The sequence below is a fragment of the Columba livia genome, chromosome 8 (genome assembly GCF_036013475.1).
Source record: "Columba livia isolate bColLiv1 breed racing homer chromosome 8, bColLiv1.pat.W.v2, whole genome shotgun sequence".
NCBI classification, from domain to species: Eukaryota; Metazoa; Chordata; class Aves; order Columbiformes; family Columbidae; genus Columba; species Columba livia.
In genome coordinates this window covers 27,319,938-27,336,230 of record NC_088609.1, presented here as the reverse complement: position 1 = coordinate 27,336,230, position 16,293 = coordinate 27,319,938, and the positions used below count along the sequence as shown (strand labels likewise).

Below are 16,293 nucleotides of genomic sequence, written 5' to 3'. Positions count from 1 at the left end.
CAAAGATGGGAAATTATTTCTCAGATTTCAAATGAAATCACCTTAGTTGGTTATTTTATAGCCATTTTCCTACTGTCTCTGACTGCGTAAGTAGGCAATCAGGCAGAGCTTTTGGATGCCTTAAACTAGTGGAGCTGGTTTCACTGTATCTCTTGTTCCAGTCTGTACTAGTGGATTAATAGGCTGGGGACATCACTGGAGGAAGGAGGAGACAATTACCAGCTCCTAAGTAGTTTCTGCCAAACTCTGTTTTGGCCAGGGGCAAGGCTGAGCATCAGGGAAATGGTAAAGTAGCTTAAAGCCATCCAGCCTGTCTCCAGCCTGGGTTCACTGCCATTCATCCAGATTCAAGGATCTGGCCCACAAGCTGCACAGAGAATAATAATAAAATGATGGAAACATTGTCAAATGCTATTTATGAGCCATCACAGATTATTATTGTGAGATGAATCCACAAGGTCATGAATTCCATGGAAAAAGGAAGCCAGTGCTTCTTAGGCTTCAGTACCTTCATTCTTTTTAAAGGGTTATTCATTTCCCGCTGAAGTGAAGCTGCTCTCCCAGCAAGAAATGTCTGGAAAGCGGCGGTTAACAAACTCTCATACTTTTCAAGTAACGTCTTATCATCTGGAGGATAAATTCGCCTAAAATAGGGGAAAAAACATTGCATTTAAGACACAAGCTGAGCTACTTATCACACTAGGAACAAAAATAATGCAGCTAATACACAGTCTCTTCTATAATGCATGTGCAGCCCAGCTATAATACTTATATAATATCATATCATAAAGCATATACTCTGTACATTGCTCTCTACATCTAATTTCAATGCAGTGAACACATTCATGTTTAAGTCAGCAATTAGACAGTCAAAAGAAATACCATGCAGGCCATTTTGGAGATATACCAAAACTTAGTTATGCAGCACCCTGAAATTTCAGTGAGTATGAACGATGCATGCAGGTGTCAACGATATTAACGAAATATTGCATGTAAAATTCAGAGCCACAAAATAATTTTATTAGCAATAAAAAGACACAAAACAGCGAAAATCTGAACAATTGCATTGAGTTAATGGACATGACGTAAATTGAAGATTGAATATGGACTGCACATGAACGCTAAATAATGAACAGGAAGAAACAGATACTACAAGAAAATAAATTTTCTGGTATACAGATGTACAGGGTCACTCTGCTTTTCCATTAAAGCAGCTGTGCCATTATTCTCCAAAATCACAGGTAGGGAGGTTATGACAATACGTGAAGCAGGACTCAGTGATGTATTCACACTCATCGAGCAACAATGAGCTTTGAATAAAACTACTCTAACCCATTTGTCATGAATGCCTGAAACACAGCCAGAAATTATGAAGGTGGAAGACTAATTTCTAGTGTATTTTAAGGAGTAATCCATAAGTTAATTCTGCCTGCATGGTGCAAAGCACAGGTACCATTTCTATATTGACTGGCATTATGGTTTTGTGGATCTTTTGTGAACTTTTTACTTCCTTCTTCTTACTCTCCAGTCTTTTCCTCCTAGAAAAAATATCTGTCATAATGATTTTGTTGCAATAAAAAAATGATTGTTATGATCGCATTAGACTCAGGGCAGTTCTACAGCAAACCAAAGATGGTTCTAGTTTGCATAAAATACCTGTAGGAGCTTTAATCTAGCTGTGGTCAACACTTTGGCATTGATTCTACTGATAAAAAGGTGCTATGAAACAATACTTCAAAGAAAGGACATTCATTTTAATATATGTAAAAAAACATGGCAGCTAAAGGCCATTTTGCAGTCATGTATATTCTTTTCAGTTCCTCGTGAATTCACAAATGCTTGGACGCACAGCTCCTACCTGGATCACCCAGGGCTCCTTCTGGCATCAATGGGCCAGTTGTGCTTCCAGACAGACACCTGACTAAGGCAGCTGCTGAACTGATGTAACGTAAAGATTAAATCAAAGCCTGCTGAGGCTGATCGAGGTTTCTCTGGATTTTTATTCAGAAAGCATTATTAATCTGTGCAGCAATACCAGCACCCAGAATTTCCATGATTCTCTGGCAATGCCTGACAGAAGCTAGTCCTGCTTGCGGGACAACATCACAAGGAGAAAAGACTGCATAAAGCTCAGATAAAATTTCTCTGCATCTCTAGCCAACATTCCTTTACTTCTCAGGCTCTGCTGATTCTTCAGCCTTTTTGCAAACACAAGGCAATAAGAAAACACAAAGGCGTTTTGCCCTTTCACATGTGCACGTTCTTCATTAAATGATACTTGCACTTCCTCCACGAGGAAAATAAATACTTTTGCATTTTTATTGATTTACACTAACCAAAAAGCTAAATGAAGAGAACATTTGACTCCTTTTCAGTCGAGAGCTGAATAAGCAGCCCAAAATGTCATTAGTCAAAAAGTTAGACTTCAAAGTTACTGAAAAACCAAAATGTATTAAAGCATCATGATAGTCTGAGTAGCATGAAAATAACTGCTCCATTGTGAGGGTTTTTTTGATGTACTAGTTCAGCTCCACATACATCAAGAAAGGATGTAATTAAAGATAGATATACTAAAAAGAAAGACTTTTTGTAATCAAAAAGTTAATTCATCAAAAACGAAACTTTCACAGAAACTTCTATTTGTTTAAACGAGAACTTTACTGGTAACACAGATTATCTGCTCAAAAAAGCAGAGGTGAAGAACAGCAATGAAGGCAATTTGACTAGTTCTGAATAAAGGATGTGAACCCAGACCTCTCATGCACTGGATGAATGTTATAAAGAGTGGGCAAACCCACCCATCATTTCTCCACAGCCTTACTATGCTCCCTGGTACCAAATGTCCATAGGCCTTGCTTGAACTTTTCATTTAAGCAAATATCAATAAATAATAATAAAAAACTTCATAAAACAAAATTCTTGTTTTCTGGCCAATGCCTATTGTAACCAACAAGTTAAAACTTCCTTTTGAACATATTTTGCCAAGGATTCTGAAGATACTTATGTTTAAGCCTACTAAGATCTGAAATCAAAGTGCAGAAATATGAATACAGTATTACAAATGCCATTTTATCTAAAATAATGGAAGTACCAATAAAGTTTCTGAGTTTTTTGCAAGCCTCATAGATAACACTCATATTTGCTTTTTTATAGGGCAATACTCAGATTTGACTTTTTTATAGGGGCACACTCACATCCCTATATTGCCACCCCCTTAGAGATAAGAATCACCATATGTAATTACACACAGGTCCATTATGACAGTCATGGTTCTTGATACACTGAATGTGAACAATCATGTCTTTCAAGCAAACATCTTGCAAAAACACTAGTGATTGATATAATATAAATTCCTAAGTGCATGCAAAAATTTGGAATAAAAAAATGAGCTGTATTTAAAAAAACCTTCACTACTTGGTGCACATGTGTACATTTTCTACAAATGCCTATACATTTTTGGCAGAAAATTATAATCTACCAGAAGTACTTGTTTCCATTATTCCTGAAGAATGAATTGAATAATTCCTACTAATACAGTCAAAAATAGTTACCTGTAGTTCCCCATGTGTCTATTTTCATGCTCCTCTTTGGAAATCTGTTTACGTACTTGTGCAAGTCTTTCCTTCTACATATCAAGAAAATAAGGCAATTAAAAACAAAGAGCATAATCCATTGACAAGGAACTGCACGTTTTTTCCTTCCTACCAGTTCTTCTTTTCTCCTTTCCAGTGTGTGGCGCTGCTTCTCCCAGTCTGAGGATCCTGGCAACAGTTTTTTCATTGAACCTTGACCATACAGCCTTTTTTGAGCCTCGGCCTTCTGTTGAGCTAAATTTCTTCTTTTATCACTTGTCCTGAAACACAGGTGATATTAAGATATGTCAATCCAATGCAGGAGAAATGAGATGCACTTTCATCTCAAGTATATCACCTGTATTTTTCAGTCAGTCGTGCACTTTCTGATATAAAATTAGAATTGAAACACTCATTAGGAACTTTCTTAAAATATTAACTTCTAAAATATTTTCACCCTTTAAGGTGCACTGCAGTGACTCTGTACTGTAATTTCATGTACAAACATGGTTGTATCTATTTTCCTGAAGTGTAGATTTTCTCCAACATATCCCAACTACAAAGTTTTCCTGTCGAGGGTTATGGCTTTTGACTATATGTGAAAGTATCGCCAAAGACAATTTCCTGTGTGGTCACCTGTCCATGACTGGACTCCTATGTGCACTTTGAGACCTGCTTGAAAAATGATTTAAAAAAAAAAATAATAAACAAACAAAGTTTAAAAGTTACCGCTCATTTTTTGCAAGCACATGAGCAAGAAGAAAAATGAGATTTGGGTTAATTTTAATAGCAAAACTGACAGCAAGAGAAACAGCTACATTTTAAAAATATTAAGGTGGAAAAAATTGTCTTTTCTCCTAGTCCAGATCAATTTATATCAATCAATCAATCAATCAATCAATCAAAGCAACAGAAGGAGAGCCAGACTGCAGAAAAGAAGACAAGTTTACCGTATGTTGAGAAGTTTTAATGCATTTAGTAGAACACCTTTTTTTACGTCATAGTCTATTTTTTGGTCAGTTCCAAAGCTTGGGGCACGATTAACCTGAAAAAAAAACGAAGATACAGAAGACTCAGGAATGTCACCTTCACTGGGAACACATCTATTGTAACAGGCTTTGGAGAAACCATTGTTTCAAATACAGCAGAGATTAAGAGAACACATGTTGAGAAGCTAATTTTCATTTGTATTTAAAAAAAAAAATAGAGCATGAGTATCAGAGATATTGGGAGCCACGACATGTACCTTTCAGCCACCAAGTTATCCAGACACAGACACTTAAAATGAACACTATTCAAGTACCAGCATGGAAAATCCAGTCTAATCTGTTCTTGGTTGCTGCAAATGTTACCATGCAAAGTGCTGCTGAACGTGTTATAACAGTCTGTGCGCCATGCTGTGGTAGTCCAGCACAGGAAGAGTTAAACTCTTTCCTAATTCCCAGTCTTAAAACAACTTTGAATACTTCTCTTAAAAGTAACAGCTATATAAGGACAGAAACAGGCTCTAATTCAAGGTCTTCTAAAGTATATTTAAAAGAACTATTCAGATACACTTTACAGCAACACCTAGAGAACTAAGCTATTAAATCAGCACATAGTGTGAAAATATAAAATAATTAACAGTCTCAATAATGCAAATCTTGTAAGCTAAATACAAGAAAAGAGATTAAAAATATTACCATAAGTATAGAGGAACAAGGGAAACACAACTGGGAAGAAGTGAGACTGAATAACAGACATGAACAGCCAGAAGTCTCAACCTACCACCACATAACCACTGCCAAGCTCTGGAGCCCCTGCAGAAGAATGTCAGCTTCTGGAAAGCTTTGTGGGGGCATAATGAAGTAGCTGCATCAACATTTCTAGGAACACCTTCCAGACTGGTGTAAAAGTGTATACGTGAGCAATGGGAGCTAATAAGAAGCAGGAATCTCACCTTGACAGTGAATGAGCAGCACTGGTTACAGAAGGGACAGACACTAAAGACAGGATAAATTTCAGCCTGGCATTTCACCTCTTTACCAAAGCAGTCAAAGAGGATATTCTCCCCTCCCACTGCTGCAGCCTGTTAGTATGGAGTAGGAAAAGAAATTTTTCACTGTCACATATCTACTGAAAAGACCTTTCAAATGTAAAGAGAGATTACATGAATGACTTTATAAATGTAAAATCAATTGAATAAAATATTACATCCTTTCAGAAACAGAGATTTAATCTCTGTTCAATCTGTAGGACAGCATGAATGTTTTGAAAGGGATCTCAGTCTTTAAGAAAGTGATTGAGATTGCTAACAATAGAATTCAAAAAGCAAAAGAAATTAATAAGCCATAAAAATCCTATTATATCAAATGCTGTTAGTGTCTATCATTGAGCAGATCTTTTATTAGAATGAACTTCATGATTGTTTCTAATCACTCATTTCTAAGCTTCACAAATTGTGAGAGTGCTAACCCCCTTTTTCTTAGCTTAAGCAGAAGGCTGCTTTACCATCACATTTTAAACTAATACAAATCCAAGCTGTCACACTCTGCCTACTTCACTGTCTTGGCACAGGGGTTCGCAGAAAGGGAGGAAGCTGATCCCAATTATCCACAAAAGATGAACCTCACCGAAAAATATTTTTTTGGTTGGTCTTTGATCATCTCAGAAAGCAATCCTATAGGCAACCGTGCCGTCACAGGGCAGGGAGCATGTCTTCAACAGGGGATAGAAGGGCAAGATCTTGCAGCTGGTACATTGAAGCACCACAGAACTGCCTCACGCAGGTGGAGCTTCACATTGAACCTAGTCCAGTGCAACCGCAGACTGCCAGCAAGGACCGGTGCTGCCCCGCTCTCAGTCCTGCCTGTGTGTCACTTCCCTCTTCCCTGTATCAGACCAAGCTTTGCAAAGTCCCTGTGTGAGGAAGTTCTGTCGGCTGATTTAGTGTAAAATTATGTTTTGCTTGGAATGGTAAATGAGATGTTCATTCAAACAGCAACCAGAACCATCTAGCCCAGGAGGCATGATCACCAGACAGAAGCAAGTTGCTAAACCAGCTCTTTGGACAAGTGCCCACAGTAACCCCGTATATGTTAAATCAAACTGTAGTCTTTTTCACTCTTTATTCACTGAAAAATTGTGAAGAGTAGGAGATGCTACTGAGGTCAAATATGGAGCCAGTTAAAGCCATGTGTGCTTAGTGGATTCACTGCTACTCCTTGAGAGCAAAAAGAACATACCAGTGGTACTGTCACAACAGGTACTCATAGTAACTGGTTATCAAAGCATTATACATGTATCTGTCTGCTGAGAGACAATTATTTAGAGTTCGATGACCTGAGAACCAGGACATATACATGACTTGGTTGTATTAATATAACATCAGTAATTTGATCAGGAAGGCACATGTTGAAGATTGTTGGCAAAGACAGGATTGTATGAGGGGCCCCAAAAGTACAAGCAATGATCATAGAGAAGGTCTTGATAATCCAGAGACTCTGAGATCCACACTGATCACAGTTGCCAAGTTGTGCTCACTACAGGAATGCAACCTTGTGAACCAGATGACACTGGGTTTAGGGATAACTAAGAGAACACAGAGCAGAATCCAAGAAATGTAGAACAAACCACTTATGGCAAAACTTGGAGACAAAGCAAAATTTCAGGCCAGTGAATGAACAGCCGATAAGTGTATGGTGGCAGCAAATGAATGAAACCAACCCTAGGTGAAGCTAAGAGCAAAGACAAAGAAGCCTTCACCATCAACAGCGTGTTCTTCCGGATGAAGAATGCAAGACACTGACAACTTGCTATAACCACCTCCCCACCTTTTTTTGGAGAAGTACATAGACTTCTGCTGCCCCTTGTTGGCCTTTGGATCTCCAGGGGCCCAGGCAAGGTAAACATACCACAAAAGAAAGTAAATACCAGAAAGATTGTGTATGTGAGCTTTAACTACTTTACTAATAGGAATTAGCAGTAATTGGATACTTTGGCATAAGATGTCCAAAGTCCTTTAAGTTTTCCTAGTTCAGTTACACTAAGTAACATATTTGCAGATCTGTGTATAAGGTGAGCTTCTCTCACCCGTGTAAATCACGAGCAAAGTTGGGTACCCTACACTCACAGCAGTTATTAAAATGACATTTTTTTCTCACAGATCACAACTTTGTGATCCCAACTGGATATAAAGAGGTTGAATAAGATGGAGTCCATCCTAGAACTTCAACTGTATGATTTTCCTATGTACATAAAATAACATAGCTTGGAAATATCGGTCCAAAAGAGTAAAACTGGATTTTCTGGGAACAGAAGGGAGATGTAGGTACTTGTTGCTGCTCAGAAAGGATGGAGGCTGCTGGGACTGCACAGACCCTTGCCAGAAACATGAGATGCCACAAGATGGCAATCACGTATTTCCCACAGCCCTCACTTCGGTAGAATGTTCCGGAAGTTAAGGACCAGGAGAACGAAACCACATAAAGGCAATATAAACAAAAGTCATCTCAGGAAACCAGAGTCATTATAATGTTGCACAATTTATTTCTTATAATAGTTTATTAAGCTATCTTTATAACAGAAAAGCTACATGAGCTATGGGAACATGAAACTAGATTTACCATCCTAATCCAATTTTGGCAATTTTCCCACAACACAGGGAACATTCAGGGCCTTGTGATTAGTACTTGTTACCACTGTTAGAATGATTCACCACCATGAGTGGGGTTTGCCAAGAGTGAAATGGTGGGAAAAGGTAAGAGTGGAAATCTGAGGAAGAAGCCAGAACTGTGTTAAGGAAGGAAGAAAAAAAAATATATACACACAAACACATTATATGTAATGTACACTGTATATTTGATCTTGAATACACTACGTATAGTATGTGTAGAGTGCGCACATATATCCATACTGTGTATTTGTTCTGAGAGTGCTGCAAAGAAACATGAAGAAGCACAGCAAAAATTAGTGGATTAGTGCAGAAACTGAATTACTAAGTTTCAAAGTTTGAAATTTCTGTTAGTTTAGTTCAGCATCTGGCAAAATGCATTGAAGGATACCTATACCACCAAAAGCAGAAAAGGAAATAACTAGCCTTCTGTATTTAAAAAAATAACCAGGTGCACAACCATAAATCCTGGATTATTCTCCAGCAACCCAAAATACCAGACCAGCATTAACTACTTTATGAGATCTCTCCCTCACAGACAGGGCATGTGGGATAGTATCACACTCCTATGAGACCCATTATCATAAATGGTGAATCAACCCCCCTATAATCTCCATACTGCATGTAAATATCCATGGAGATAGAGGGGTGTCCTCCAGAATAGCTGATTCACCATCTCTCATAGAAGAGGTCTGGCACCATTTCCTATATGGCTGGATGGAATGCATACATACACCAACATCAGTCTGTGCTTAACGATATACACTTATATACAAGATACAGGCGTCCTATAGATGATAATCTGGAAGTATAGAACTAAATCAAAGGGACAGCAAGCTTTACTTGACAAAAAGATAAAATGTCAATGTAGTACCAACTAAGTTCATGCCATGTGCTGCTTTTGGCTAGCACATCAAAGCCAACAAATATGCCTATGTCTGCATGGCAACAGTGAAGGAATTTATATTTTTCTAATGAAAATTATACTGAATTCCTGAGAAAAATAAGCATGACAAAACAACTCTTGACAGTATTAAGGGCCTGAGAACAAGGTTATAATTCAGTAAATGAATTGTGTACATTTTGCTCATTGGCAGCTAAATCAGATTCACGATTTATTGTCAGACAATACATTTTGCTTTTTTCCTCCAGTAGTACAGCCTCCCAACTAGTTAACAAAATGATAAAAGACAATCTGAAAAATGACAAGTGAACTCCATGTGTATGTTATTAGTAGTGTAATTAAAGAGACACAATAGACAAACCTCAAACATTCCCGGTTGAAAATGTGTTGAAGCATCACTTAAGATTAACTGTACCAGTAACAAGTCAGAGGAAAAACGTTTCTTCCAGTCCACTCAAGCCAACTGTTTCACAGCATTTCATGTATACTGAGTTAGATTCCTCTGTTTTTGTGGGTGCTTTTAAAAGCCACAGGAGAGGAAAAGAACACATATCCCAAAAAAAAAAGAAAATTAAGACCATGCATTCATAAGATTTGCCAAAGCCATATACAGAGCCATACTCACAAAGGAAATTTATATAGCACCCAATCGCTATAAACAAGGTCCTTAAGCTACAATAACAACTAGATTGACATCATACTCCTTAATAAAACTTTCAAAAAAAACATCTGAAATGCAACATTCCTTCAAGAAGACAATCACCTTTACCTCAGTCTCCAAAAATCACTGCAAGGCAGTGTTCTCATATGGATGCTGCAGAAAAGGCATTATCTATGCACTCAACAACAGCACTTCAACATGCAGATTTTCTTTGGAAATTTTCTTATGTAGATATTGATTCAGCTGGGGTTTACTTCACTTTACTCTTAAAAAACTACATTAGTTTAAGGATGTTTACCTCTAGGAGCCATGGTTTTAGCTTTCTGTCCAGCAGAATATCAAATCCCAGGACTTCAAAGCAGACACTGTCGCTTCCCGGTGCTTGCCCTGGCCTGCACATGCGATAAGCATGAAGAACATGTGGCTCGGCAACAATGAGAGTCTTCACTACTAACTCCTGTAGGGATTTTTTTCAGAAAAATTCTTCAGGAGAGAAGACACCAGTATATATTGAACTAACATGTTTTATACTTTTAATCTTTGGAATGTCATTATTAAAGATACTACTCAAAAAATATGAAATATATGGTCTATAATAAATAAACTGTTTGCGTGGAGTAACAGACATTTTATACAGCTCTAGAGTACATTGTTACACTACCCATAGTTCATATGTACTTTCAGATACGTAATAACTTAAATGCTAAAGGTGTATTTGGAACAAAGTATAGCATAGCCAATCTTCACCCATTTCATTTTGCAATACAATTTTCAATATACATTCTCAGAATCACACGTACAGATGATGCCCAAGCTCTAACAATCTTAGGTCTGTTCCTCACCTAAAGACGCCTGTAACGTAACCACAGACTTCAATGACACAGGTTCCACTTCACAGACATATGCACTGCTGACTACAATTTTGTAAATAATCACACATAAAATTAACTTCATATTCCAGAAAAGACTCCAAGAATTTAAATGGTATGGCTCCTTTGTATCATATCCTTTATGTGAATAATTGTTTAAAAGGGCTTTTGTGTCTCAGAAAAAGTTTAAAATTTAATTTCTAATCAAACTCTATATTTAGCCTTTTAAAAATATAATCATCACTTATAGTAATGTCCTTTGTTCCATGCATTCCTGGCAATTTGGATTAATAAAGTTTAGAAAATCATTCTGGATTCCAGTAAAGCAGATGGCAGAAGCAATTAATTTTCTAAGAATATACATACACAAAATAAAGTGTATTAATTTTATCTTACTGAAATATCACTCCAGAATTTGGAGACATCCAGATTATTTGTTTCTAGAAATTCAGTAAACCATTTTATGGAGCGTTTGCTTCCTTTGTCTTCTGTTTCATCCCGTTCAAAGCGTTCATTATGTTTATTGACAGAGTAGTTAGTCAGATGCATATACAATTGACTCTAAAAAAGGGAGAAAAGACATAAAAAAAAGCCCCTTAAATAGAACTCTAGAATAGTCAATTCAAAACAATTAAAAGAAAAAAAAAAAAGTTAATTCAATAATGACACAGTGAAAGACTTGATATTTGATATTTGCAAATAACACTATGTGTAGATTTACTGTTTCCAGTTCTTGGAGATTTCACCTACTGAATGTTTCAGCCACCTTATAACAAAACTTCTGCTCATATTTCAACCAACCTAACAGTCAACATCTCTTTGGGCAATATAATGTATTTGCCATTTTAGAGGTCTATATGTAAACAACTACCTAAAAAAGTGAAGAACAGTTATCATAACTTACAGAATGATTACATTCCACAAGAAGCAAACAATAAAGATGGTATTTCAAAGTGCTACTTTTAAAAAGCATTAAAAAACACTCTGGCATCTGTTTCATAGACAATCCCACATTTCAGTTTTCACTGTAGTTTATTTATGAGAAAATTTCTCATTATAGCGATACTTTAAAATACCTTTCACATATAAACTCATCTGTCTTGTTGATACCTGCGAAAATTGCTCATTTTTGACTGGCTGGCAGCCATACATTAGAGGGAGGTAAATATCAATATATACTTTACATCAATGAGGGAATGCTATAGTTCCTTTATGGAGCAAAATGTCACCAGCAATACATTCGTGTTATTGGTTGCATTAAAAATAAATACATAGATAGATAGATAGATAGATAGATAGATAGATAGATAGATAGATAGATAGATGTAACCTTTCCAAGCACAATTTCTAAATCATGATTTATATGTTTCCATTATCTCCCAGTAGAGGTATCAATTCAGCTTTCCACCTACACTACCATGACAACTGTCATCATCACAGTGACAGTTGTCTGTCATATTTGATTCCTTACTTGAGTTGATATTCTAAGCTGACCATAAACCTTCTGTTCCAGTTCCCTTTTGATAAGACAGAAAATAGATAACCCAAGATTTCTGCTGTCATTTATGTCATTGTTCTTACTTATGTTTGAAAAACCTTAATGAAACTAACAAAATCAAGTCAACTTAATTGCAGGTTAGTTAACAATATGTTGTATTAGCACTACAACTAATTAATTTCTCCCATGGCTTCTAATTACTGCTTTAAGAATCATTCTGAAGTCTATTGGTTTTGAGTCATTATAAATGTCATCTTTCCATGAAATTCAAATTATTTCAGACAAAGGCAACTATTTTTCAGACTAGAAAAAAAAATGAAATTGTTTTTAGAACATTCATTAAACATCTGAACTCAACTTTAGTCTGAAGTTATAGCAACAATTTCATCCAAAGAACAATGACATTAGTGATAAGTCAGGTTAATTCATACAATAGACAAACTACAACATGAACAGTTGTGAGAACACAGAAACAACTGCCTGTTCTGTTTATCCACTCAGAGCATATTTCGGCACTGCTAATGCCGAGATTAGCAACAATTTAAAAAATATTAAAAGCAAACTATTAAAAATATAATTTTGGAACTCTTGCAGAAATGCCATTTGTACTGGGCTCCTGCGTTCTTCCAAGGAGCCAGTCACAATTTTAAGTGACAAGTAGGAAAAAAGGTTCCTCATCTGTTGTCATGTAATTACATGGAAACCACTCTAAAAGTACGTGGTACAGAAAAGGAAAGATACAGTAGCAATGGAGTACAGAGTGAGGTCTAAGAATCCCAAACCTACTGGTGCCTCCCAGTGCTTCAAATCTATTAACACTTCTATCTTACAGACATCTGCATTTTGGTCTGTGCCAGAGGAGAAGGCTGACAGCTCTCAACAGGTGAAGGTACAATACAGTGAACAGGAGGCTTAAAGTGTCCAAAAACTTTAGCCTGTCCCTGACTATTTCTTGGTTCTCTCCAAGTTTACAGGCAGCCCTGCTGTATGACCCTGAAGTTGTGAAGAACATTTGCCTTTCCCTGCTGAAGCAGGGACCTGACACAGCCCCAGCAGCAGATCCCCTCGCGTTCAGGGCGTGCAGTGTCCACTGCCATGCGCTGGCCTTTTGTGTCGCTCTGTTTTCTGCTGAAACAGCTGAAACATTGTAGGATCCTCAGCAGAAGCTCTAAATTGAGCAGAAGATAAACCTTATTCTCCACGCCACCCCACCTTGTGTCTCGGATAAATATATAATAGCACTGTAACTGTTCTTGAAATGATTTTGTTTACTTCATCTTCTCTGGATTGAATGTCTATAATTGACCTGTTTTTCTTTCTTGTAAGAAATATTTAAACTTTTTAGCATCCACACATGCAAAGTCACATACAATTTTCATACAGATGCAATAATATGGCTACACTTGTGATTTTGATAGAAAAGCATGAGTTAAATATCTATGATTTTCTCTCTTCAATGACAATGCAAAAGTTCAGCCAGGTGAGCACCAAATTACATCTCATGTCACAACTTATTTTCTTTTACCTCCTCCAGACGCTACAAAGGTAGAAGTGTACATACATAAGCAATAAATTGGAATAAACTCCAACTTACCAAATTTGAGTCACTGGGGGGATGATACTTTTCTGTGCCCATTCTCACCAGTCCATCATGATATAAAAATACTTTCAATGGATCACAGGAGGTCACAAGAATATACACACGTAAATCAAACTTGTAGCCTTCCATAAGAAATGGTTTGTCAAGATATTCCTGAACAATCAAGTGATCCTGAGCTTGTAACTTTTCTCCATTTCTTATTAAAGAGATCCTGGTAAAAACAAAAGTTATGTCAAAAACATGGAACTTCAATATTATTCTTCAGAATAGATTTTCATGATCACCCAGCCAGGTAGTCAGGCCAAAGTCTATCTGGAGAAAGAGACTTACACATATGATTTGTAGGGTGGAGAAAAAGTGCCATTCGCTTGCATGGCTCTTGGTTTCCTGTCCTTTATGGTGCTTCACTGGATGAAAAAAGGCAACGAGCTGTTTCAAAATAACTTTCTGCTTCCTTTGATTCAACAGTTTGTAATAATGGGTTCCCTCTACACTTGGAAATTGTTTGGCAGAACGACAAGTCTCCAGTTTCTGTGATTATTCTTACCCATGCAGCTCTAAAAATAGGCTTCCACTCTTTCTTTGTCACAACTTCTGCCTGAGGCGAAAGTTGCAAAGAACTTTCAGTGCTAACCTGACTTCATGATGATGTTTGCAGAGCAGGACACTGATTGTTACGGCTAAGGATGGCATAGATTAAGCTCAGTAGTTCTGTATTCCAGTTTCCCCATGTCAGAATAAAAAATGGTTTATGTACAGGCTATACATTGGCAGTCCCTTACTACACAGACTTTTAAATAACTGTAATAGCTAACATTTTTCATTGTATCATTATTAAACCCTGAACTGCCATGGCATTTTTGCCTTAATCTTACCATCTATTATTTATAATTCATTTCAGTGTTCTGGTGCTGAATACACTGAAGTACTTTCCAGGTATTTCTCTGAATTATTCTGCTACCTTTCCCCTCAGCTTATATTTGCCCTTACCAAGAGGACTGAAAAATAAGGAAACTGAAAAGTTTGGGGACTTTACTTTTACACTTATCGTAGAAACATAGAATACCAGGTTGGAAAGAAGCACAAGGACCATCTGGTCCAACCTTTCTCAGCCAAAGCACAGTCTAGACAAGATGGTCCAGCACCCTCTCCAGCTGAATCTTAAAAATGTCCAATGTCAAGGCAATATTTTTAGTAACTAAAAGCTTTACTATACTGTAAAACCCAAACTGATATTAAAAGCAATACAAGCTAAAATTTAAATATCTAAAACCAAAACAGCCCTTGTCTAATATATGAACTTTCTTATACTGATGATAAAACATGAACCACAAACTTCTTACTAATACACAGCTTCTGTAATGTTGTAAATAGCACTGAATTTCACCTTTAATAGGTAAGAATACCAAAGTTAACACAAAACTTACCCATGTCCCATGGCACCATTAGCTGGTTTGACTATGAAAGTTTTCTGTCTACGTTTCTTTTTCAATTCTTTTACATAGTTTTGAAACTGTGTGTATTCTGCAGGGAAGATCCATGTTCGAGGAATAAAACTATACTCCTGAGGCTGACTCTTGATCATTCTGAAAAAAAGTGTAATTGAGCCAATATCTTTTAACTACTTGGATGTATCAGTCCTCAGGATTAAAAAGCATTTGCAATAATTTGACATGGAAACCTTTTTGGCAAAATGCTGTAATATGAAAGCAAACTTCTGCCGTTGTTTAAGAACAGTTAGAGCCCTATTCTATATTCATATGCATACTTTAAGAAAAACAAAAGCAGAAAATCTTGTGCATTTTTGCTTATTATCATACCATATTTGCTTATTATGTTACTGGCAACCATCTCATTTCTTGGTGTCCATCTCACTCCTGTTATAGTGTTTGTTCAGTTACTCAGATGATTTAATGCTATTCCTATTGCTAGAGATATTAAACTTACAATAGACCACGTGATTACAGACCTTTCCCTACCTAATAGACTCCCGGATTCCTCCTTCCCCACTCCCCTCCCACCCCTTTTCCTCTTGGGAGAGGTGGGTATATTTGGCAAGTATTTTAGTTTTCTTATTGGTATGTATTTGGGGATATATGAGGATCAACACACACAAAAACAAGGACCTGGCCTCTTTGGGTTTTCTCCATGAGTGCAAAAAAATATTAATAACAAGGATTGAATTTAAAATTAAAACTAAAGCAATTTAAGAAGAGTTTTTTTTTCTAGTCTTTTGAAGGAATTTCAGAAGTAAGGAACTGTAGTAAATATACTTTCACACAGGCCAAGCAACTGCTCATGCACTTCCAATATAGGGCAAAACACACAAGCTTGGATTTGTGTTTGGTACCAGCATATTGTGATTAAGAGTCTTTGAGCACCTTATTTAGTCAAAAGGAATCAAAGAAATGCAAAGCAAGACAAGGGGGTAGAAATAGAAGTAGTAAGCCTAAAGTAAGCTTAAGACGTCATAAGGAACAATCTGAAAAACCGAATCTGGTTAAAGGATACAGTGAGGTCCCAATCTCCCTGCCTTAA

General features: G+C 36.9%; 1 protein-coding gene across 5 annotated transcripts in view; it reads right to left on the bottom strand.

The window, feature by feature from the left end:
* The window catches only part of TTLL7 (tubulin tyrosine ligase like 7), a 64,923-nt gene that overhangs the window by 23,006 nt on the left and 25,624 nt on the right, over window positions 1-16,293 (bottom strand). For all 5 annotated transcript variants that reach the window (XR_010474396.1, XM_065072690.1, XM_065072689.1 and 2 more), the window contains 8 exons: window positions 15,183-15,341; window positions 13,750-13,966; window positions 11,054-11,218; window positions 10,087-10,245; window positions 4,523-4,617; window positions 3,706-3,853; window positions 3,552-3,625; window positions 509-644 (listed from right to left, as the gene is read on the bottom strand). Coding sequence is in view for 4 of the 5 variants with exons in the window: in XM_065072690.1 (XP_064928762.1) it covers window positions 509-644; window positions 3,552-3,625; window positions 3,706-3,853; window positions 4,523-4,617; window positions 10,087-10,245; window positions 11,054-11,218; window positions 13,750-13,966; window positions 15,183-15,341 (1,153 nt within the window). In the remaining variant the exon portion in view is untranslated. The remainder of the gene's footprint in view (window positions 1-508; window positions 645-3,551; window positions 3,626-3,705; window positions 3,854-4,522; window positions 4,618-10,086; window positions 10,246-11,053; window positions 11,219-13,749; window positions 13,967-15,182; window positions 15,342-16,293) is intronic.